Below are 8369 nucleotides of genomic sequence, written 5' to 3' on the forward strand. Positions count from 1 at the left end.
TGTTACCACCCTAAAACTAACGTTTTAGATCTATTGCCATAGTTCGTTTTGTCATCCGACACACAGATCAAAAGATGTTAACTGAAGTCAACTCTAAGGCTCTCGGAACCACCAAAAATCACAATATCACATAAATCGCACCAAAATGCATCAAAAAATGTGTCGATCATCTTCACACCCCAGAAACACCACAACACAATCACGGAGAGAGGTAAAATGGTCAAATCATATAAAAATCACATTTCACTTAATTCATCAGAATTTGAGTCATATTGCTCACAACTTTTTGTTTTGACAGAAGTTGACATGCGGACTCATACGCTCCATGTGCGGACGCATGTGAGTCGACGGTCCAAGTGTGATTTTTCATGGACCATTGCTTCATTACTGAAGCAACATCTTTGGATATAAATATTTGATTTTTTTTATGAGGTATTGGAACAAAATTTTGAAGTTAAAAGCACTCTTTTTCTTGAAAAACTCAAGTTTGATTTACTATTGTTGAGTGTGTTGTTTGATGAAATTTGAGGTATCACTATTTTGTTGATGTGATTCATTTTATCCTAGGAGGATATGTTCTATAACATTGGGTACTTGAGGAGAATAATTTTCTCAAGGGTACAACGTGAATTCGATGGACTTGAATCTTTCTATCTTCATCTCTTTTTGAAATGATTTAATATTTTTCAGAAATAGTTTGAACTTCATTTGTTGTTCATAGCTGATTTGAACTTCATATTTGTTGTTCATAATTGATTTGAACTTCATATTTGTTGTTCATAGTTGGTTTGAACTTCAAATTTGTTGTTCATAGATTGATGAACTTATTGTAGAAGTTCATAATTGTAGATGTAAAGTTAGAACTCCATTTAATTGTTCATACTTAAAATTAAACATATTGTTGAAGTTCATTGAACATAGATTTTAATAATTCGAAAACGACACTAACATTACTTTGTATAGTTATTGAATCATAAACATTATATTGAAAGAAATAATAATATTTTTTTTATTTGCTAAAATAGATAAGTAAAAAAAATAACCTATTTCTAGTATAAGAATCAGCAAAAATGAAACGAGGGAATAGCTAAATTAACGTTCTAAAATTCTTATATAATGTCAGTGTATAAAAAATATATTTATTTAAAAAAAAATGCATGAAATCAATCTTGGGATTCACCCCACATTTTCAAAAGGTAGCCGTCACACTTGCTACCAGTCCCATTCACAAGGAATTCACAGCTTCCCCTCTTTGTCTTTTTGGGCATCACTTTTGGATTGCTGACCCCTTCATTTTTAATGTTGTGCCTATACTCAACTGCCACTTTTTCAAATACTTCAACATCGAACATGTTCAACTTCATTTTTGGGTTCATCAAGTCCCTCACATACGCAAAGGGCAATTGGTCCCTTGGATTAAATTCTTCCAGTTCATTAAATAAGAGGCACGAGAATAAATTGGTTGCCACACTATGTTTCCTCAAGATTATTGCACTATCTGGTACATCTGCAAGAACCACGGAAAAGAAACCTATAATGTAAATGAAGGTTTTGCATAAAATTGTCTAGGAGAATCTCAATATGACTAATTTGTAATAAAATAAGACACACTATAAAGAATTTAGCTTTAGACAAGAATTATGATTAAACAACTTTTTTTTATAACATATTTGGTTCGATTTGCACGCACCTCAATTAATTCTATAAGATGTCTGTCACCTCTCACCAAAAACAGATATAAGGTACTTCTATCCACCAAAGTTAAGATAGATAAAAATTAAAATATCAACCAGTATTTTTGTCTATGTTAGAATTAAATTTGAGACCTCATATCACAAGTCTCTTCCCTTGAATGCGACAAAACATCTTTTCTTTGTGCAATGATTAAAAAAACACTTTTTGTTAGGAATACCGGAGAAGCAATCTATAAACAAGCTTCTTAAAATAGTTTGGAATAATTATTATGGGAAAGAGGAAAAAAATAGGTTATAGCTATGCGAGGTGGCCCTGCCACTAGACTATCTCTTCAAAAGAAAGAATAGGCTTAATGCTCGTGGTTGACACTTTTGACAGTATATCAATTCAAAAATCATTGTTGTTGAGATTTTGCTCATAAAGTGATGATGCCATTGTACTTCACGTATAATACACTTCAAACTTTATTTTCTTTCTAGAAACTACTACCTTGTTTCTTAAAATAAAATTGGATAAACTATTTGGATATGTGAAACTGACTTTATTTTTTAAAACCATATGGATGTTCACCAAAAATATATATTTTATTCACTTTCCTTTTTCCTTGTTGGCGAAGAGAAAATATGCCTTATTTTAATGTAACATAACTCTTAAGCATCACAGACAGCTCATGCTTTCACAGACAACTCATGCTTTCCTAAAAATATGTCTTATTCAAATTTCCCACTTGTAATCCTAACTAAAGACATCCCAGATTTGAACAAATAGTGCAATTTTTATATTTATTCTTTTTTATAACTTTGGTATCCAGATCTATCACCTCTTACTAGCAATAAATATCGGATAACTCTATCTATCAAAAATAGAAGAATCATCTAGTGTATTTTGCCTCTATATCTATCAAAAATAGGACAGATAGGAAGAATCACCTAATGTATTTTGCCTCTGCTAGAATTTGAATAGTTTGAACATCTGTACTCACTCAGTTTCAATGTGTGATGATATTTAACTAATACAAAGTTTAGGGAAACAGAAGTGTTCTTTAAATTTTGTGGTGTTAAACACAACATAAAGTTTTATTTAGCTATAAAAGTATGTCATTAAGGATAAATATGAAATTTATAGTTGAATTATTCCCAAGCTAGAAAAGTATCATTCTTTTTAATACATACAACAATTAACAATATATATAATGTAATTTCGAATAGGGTTTACAGAGGTTGGTGTGTACTCAACATACCTGAAGGGTAAGGCTTTTCTTGAGTCCATGGTTGCAAGCCATTCTGACAGTAAGTTTCCATTTGTTTCTTCAATCCATCAACATCCCACCATTTTTTCCATCTAGCAGTTGCCATAGCTTCTTCCATTGTATGGACATAAAAAGGATGTCTTGAAATAGCCATATCAACGTCTTCATTAACAACAAGTGAGTGAATTAACAAGAATGGATCAACAACTAGCTGCATTTTGGCATCTATCCAAATGCTGTATTTCGAGTTTGGGAATAGCCTATGAACCAAATATTTGGGAATAATTCCATTCATTGCTGGATTCTCATACAAATGTTCTTTTGCAACCTTCACAATTCTCCACACTCCCACTGAATTCTCATCAGATGATGTTGTTGAAATTAAGTTGTGATATTGAAGTCCCTTGAGTGTCGCATCATCTACAAACATGTAAAAGCATACTGAGTAGGGTGTCTCTTTACCAAGTCCCTTTGGCTGCCTGATTTTGTCATGGTCATTGAATATTGCTGAAATAACCACTACTCCCTTGCAATTTTCCATGGCAATCCTATCTGAAAATTTCAAAAAAAGAAAATCAACACAAACAAAATGCATCAGAATAACACCTCCAAGCTTTGCCTCTTTTGTCTAGTAATGAGGATTCATCGCCTGATGTGTGGATTGACACACGTCATTAGCTCAAAATCCTGTTGCGGATGAAAGTGTGGTATTTAAACAGAGAAAGGTAGAAGTACGGGTTATCAATTTTTTTACTAGGAAAACACCTCCAAGATTCATAGTCTTCCATTATTAATCGTAGTGATATTATTCCAGTATAAAATTGCATAATAAGAATTTATATCTTCAACAGCCAAAATCACATGCCACAAAATGAAAAAAAAAAAAAAAATGTATCTTAGTTTCATACGTGAATTATACAACCATGAAAATTCTAAGATCCAAAAATGCAAATCATGTGTAATTAAAAGTACAGATTACGAACCAAAATTACTGACAGGGAAACGTTTGAAGAATCCACAAGGAACTTCAATTCCATCATCACCATGATTAAAATAATAAAACCTCTTCTTGGTACTGAAATTCCCACCAAAACTATCAGCATTGCCCTGAATATACCTCAAGTTTCGCGAACCAAGAAAAGTGGAGTTCTCACTAAATTCACTTATTTCCTTCAATGCATTCCAATAATCTGCCAATAAAAACACAACTCCATTATCTCAAACATTAAAAATTCATCTACAATCGAATAAAATTCAACAACTTCTTTTTATACCTGTGAAATAAACAGGGGAATTACACGAAGAACGAAAAGTTGGAAGGGCATGTTTGTGTTCACCATAAGAAGAATTGTAAACAAAAAGAGGAGTTTGAATAGGATCATTAGGTGAATATCTAAAGAGACAATTGGTTGGAGAAATTATAGTAGTGTAAAACATTAAGAAAAAAGAGGTGAAAAGGTAGATGATTGATACACAGAGAAGTTTTGAGTAGCAGAAGAGTGGTTTGGATGATGTAGCTTTGATCCCCATTTACCTTTTCTTCGCAACAGAAAAAACATTTCATCATCTTCTATTGTTATCACCATATGCAATTAATTAATTTTTTGTTTTTGTCTTTTTTCTCAACTAATTATTATCACATTTATATTAGATGTAGACGTCTTGGAACAACCAAATAGCGTACTTATACAGTATTATTTTTAATCCTTTCATATTAGAATATTCATTCAAGAATATTAAATCATATTACTTCAAAATTCAACTATCATATTAATTTTCAAAAAAAAAACAAAAACGTTTTGCCCCTCACCTACGCACCTCTACCTCCATCTCCCCCCCCCCCCCCCTCTCTCCTCCCTAAAATAAATTTTATCCCTCCCCCACCCCACTGCTATAACCAAATCTTTATAAAATTATGTTTCATGTTTAGTTTTAATTATATTATTTTTATAATTTAAAGATATTAGATTGTTAATACTCTCCATCACTACCCTACCTCTAATTGAATTTATATGAGAAACTTGCAAAATAAGATTTTATATTTTATATTTTTCTTTATTATATTATTTGTAATTTAAAATTTTCAGATTGTAGAAAAACAACTTACATTTTTATTCACCATCTCCCCATATTTCCGTTTAAAACTTCTAAATAGTAATAAGCATATTATCTAATATTTTTATTATATTCTCAAAATTTGTTCAAATTTCCCTATTGTATCTAATGAGATTATTTTTTATGTTACATACATAAGCAATTGAGTTTTCTTCTTTTTTGTCTCAAAATATAAAATTAGATTAGGCAAGTCTTGTTATGCCAAAATAAATGAAAGATAGATTAAAATATTACTCTAAAGTAATCTAATATATTAAAAGTGGTTCTAATTTAAAGTTAATGCTAAACACTTTCACATCTAGAGATTTATAATTTCTCATATTCTATTTTAAAATTTTATTCTTTTACTCAAGATTCAAAAAGATTAACTTGTCCTAAAAATTAAAAGAAAGTTCATAATGCATATAAAATTATTGAATATTATTTTTAATATGTATTTTAAGAGAAAAAGTAAAATCACAAATTTATTTGATGAAAAAGAATTTTAATGTGTGACTGTGTAGATCATATTTAATTATATTTTAAGCTACGACATTAAAAAATAATTTTTTAGACTATCATTTAATATTTTATTTTTTTCAATAAAAAATTTGAATTTTGCTTGTGTTTTAGTCATCGCGACTTTTTTTAAAAACTTTATTCTTTAAAAATTTAAATATTTATGTAATGTTATTTATAGCATTACCTTTCTTAACATCAAAAGATTTTCATCTCAAATTTAAATAGAAATAGATAAACTGTCACAACTTAAATCTTATTATTTAATATTTAAAATTGTTTAAATCTGATTTGCATTTTTAGATGGAAAAATTCATTGTAGATAAAAAAAATAATTTAAAAATAATTAGACAATAATTCTATAATATTAACTTAAATTGTGTACATATGTTAAATAATTCACTAAATATTTAAAAATGATAAATCTAAACCTAATAAATTAAATGGTTGATGTCGAATTTCAACTTGAACTCATTATAGTTAAGTTTTAAATTCTATCTATTCAATATTTTAAAAGATATGATAAATAACATATTATAATAGAGAAAAGTTATGATTAAGTAAAAGAAATTTACAATAACAATGTGCATATGTAGTATATAGGTTAAACTAAAAATGCACGAAAACAATAAAAGATAATCATATATTTCTCAAAAATAAATAAGACTAATTAAATTGTATAAGTACTATCAAATCAACAAATATGACTTTCAAGAATAAGAAAGGCTACACTTAATATCGTTGCTTGTAATTTACATGAATTAATCAAGAGCTAGCAAATAATGTATTATTTTTGCAATATAGACTATCATTTCAATGAGTCTCGCACTTACGGCAAATAAGATGTCACAAATTATTCCTTACTATAATTTATTACCGTGAATAACATCAAGTTTGATTGGCGTTTTGAATTTAGTATATTTTATTATTAATCCTGAAATATGTAAGAAATCTCACAACATTATATTAAATAATTAAATCATCATATAAATTAGAAACACACAAAATAATATGAACTTTTATATTTTTAAAATAATTATATAAAAATAATAACAAAAGTAAGTATTTTAAAAAAGTCAACTTAACTTCACAATTAGAGGTGATTTTATTTTTCATTTACGTAATTAAATTTATTTTTAGCAGAAATCAAATGAACAAAAAATATTACTTACTTGTATTCAGTCTTGAATAAGAAGATCAAGATATTGATTGGATAAATATAAATATAAAATAAAATAAAAAAGAATATCAAAATCTTTTAGTTGCTATAAAGAGTAAGATATGCTATAAAAAGAAAATTCTCACACCCAATCAAACAACTGATTTTCAATTCAAATTTTAAAGTAATTTTATCGGTGGGGTAATTTTTCGTTGTCGTTATTGTTGTTGTTGTCGTTGTTGTTGTTGTTAAACTACTGTTACCAATGTGATAATGATCACATGGACAAAACTTTTATTTATCTGATTGATCCTGGCAGCACCATTGAAAGACCTAATTAGAGAAGAGAACAAAGACGCAGAAAGAAAGAAAATAATAGGAATATATAATAGCTAAACAGGAGTTGGATAAAGCATAGCATTGAAATCTTGCTGAAGGTTTAATAGATGAAAGATGAAAGCCTACTAGTTGTTGTTGTTGTTGTTGTTGTTGTCGTCGCCGCCGCCGTCTTCGTCATCGTCGTCGTCGTCGTCGTCGTTGTTGTTATTATTTCTATCACTACTACTACTGTTGTTGGTGTTGTTGGTGTTGTTGTTGTTGTTGTTATTATTATTATTATTATTATTATTACTATTACTACTACTGTTGTTGTTGTTGTTTTACTATTACCACTGTTCTTGTTGTTGTTGTTGTTAAACTACTGTTACTATTACCATTGTGCACTACCGCCCACTATAATTATTTTTAATCACTAATACTACTATTACCATGCATTGTGGCTACTACTGCTTTCATACCATCATCATCATCATCATCATCATCTTCTATTTAATACTTATATAAATAATATTTAGATATATTTTATAATATTTAAATGTTAAAAGAGATAAATTTGTAAAAGAGTAAAACTCTATTTAGAAGAGTAAAATTCATATATAATCCAAATACTATATATATAGATTATTATTATTAAAATATATTTTATAATATTGAAAGGGATAAGTTATGAATAGTTTGAGTTCATTTACAATTCTTCAATATTAAGTTCTAGTTTCAAGTTAATGATATTTTTTTAATTATAAAATCTCATATTTTTAAATTTAAATATTTAAATATATCTAATATTTTAATTCAACAATTGTTATTACAATATTTATAACCTTGCCCTACAAAAATGCCACATGGCTTTCTATTGTGCTGTCACTTGGCTTCTTGTATTGCTTTTAGTTTTGCTTATATATATATACACACACACACATATACATACATACATCTATATACATATATATACTAGTTGTTTTGCTCGTGTACCTATATCAATGACTATTTTATATATAAAATAACATGTGATAAGAAAATTAAAATAAGATAGTTGAAATGATGGAGTATGAGATTCTAGGGTAATTTAGCTAAAAGTGACAAAAGATTTTGAAAATGTGATGTAAGTGACTCAAGTTTTAATAATTGAGTAAAGGTGACAATTACTTTGTTAGTTATTAAGAAAGTTGGAAAAGTTTGAGAATAGCCTACAAGTTTTTTAATTTAAACTTTGATTCAAATGTTGACCTAATATAACTAGAAACAGAGGGAATAAAAATGCGTATTTTCTATCTCTTCTCATTATTGTTGTTTTATCTCTCTTCGTCATTTCTG

General features: G+C 28.3%; 1 protein-coding gene across 1 annotated transcript; it reads right to left on the bottom strand.

Moving 5' to 3' along the window:
* Positions 1 to 958: 958 nt before the first annotated feature.
* Positions 959 to 4527, bottom strand: LOC107857262 (probable hexosyltransferase MUCI70). Its single transcript, XM_016702185.2, has 4 exons — positions 4219 to 4527; positions 3928 to 4134; positions 2936 to 3496; positions 959 to 1507 (listed from the first exon to the last, which is right to left on the bottom strand). The coding sequence occupies exons 1-4, from the start codon at positions 4472 to 4474 to the stop codon at positions 1164 to 1166; spliced, it is 1368 nt and encodes a 455-aa protein (XP_016557671.1). The 5' UTR covers positions 4475 to 4527; the 3' UTR covers positions 959 to 1163.
* Positions 4528 to 8369: the final 3842 nt, after the last annotated feature.

The sequence above is a fragment of the Capsicum annuum genome, chromosome 1, assembly GCF_002878395.1.
Source record: "Capsicum annuum cultivar UCD-10X-F1 chromosome 1, UCD10Xv1.1, whole genome shotgun sequence".
Lineage (NCBI taxonomy): Eukaryota > Viridiplantae > Streptophyta > Magnoliopsida > Solanales > Solanaceae > Capsicum > Capsicum annuum.

What these genes read in the sequence shown, in the direction of transcription:
- LOC107857262 (XM_016702185.2), bottom strand. Translation starts at nt 4,474, where the DNA reads ATGGGGATCAAAGCTACATCATCCAAACCACTCTTCTGCTACTCAAAA. An exon ending in TTTCCCTGTCAGTAATTTTG is followed by an intron (nt 3,497 to 3,927) that starts GTTCGTAATCTG and finishes TGAAATTTTCAG; the next exon opens with ATAGGATTGCCATGGAAAAT. An exon ending in AGAAAAGCCTTACCCTTCAG is followed by an intron (nt 1,508 to 2,935) that starts GTATGTTGAGTA and finishes TGGTTCTTGCAG; the next exon opens with ATGTACCAGATAGTGCAATA.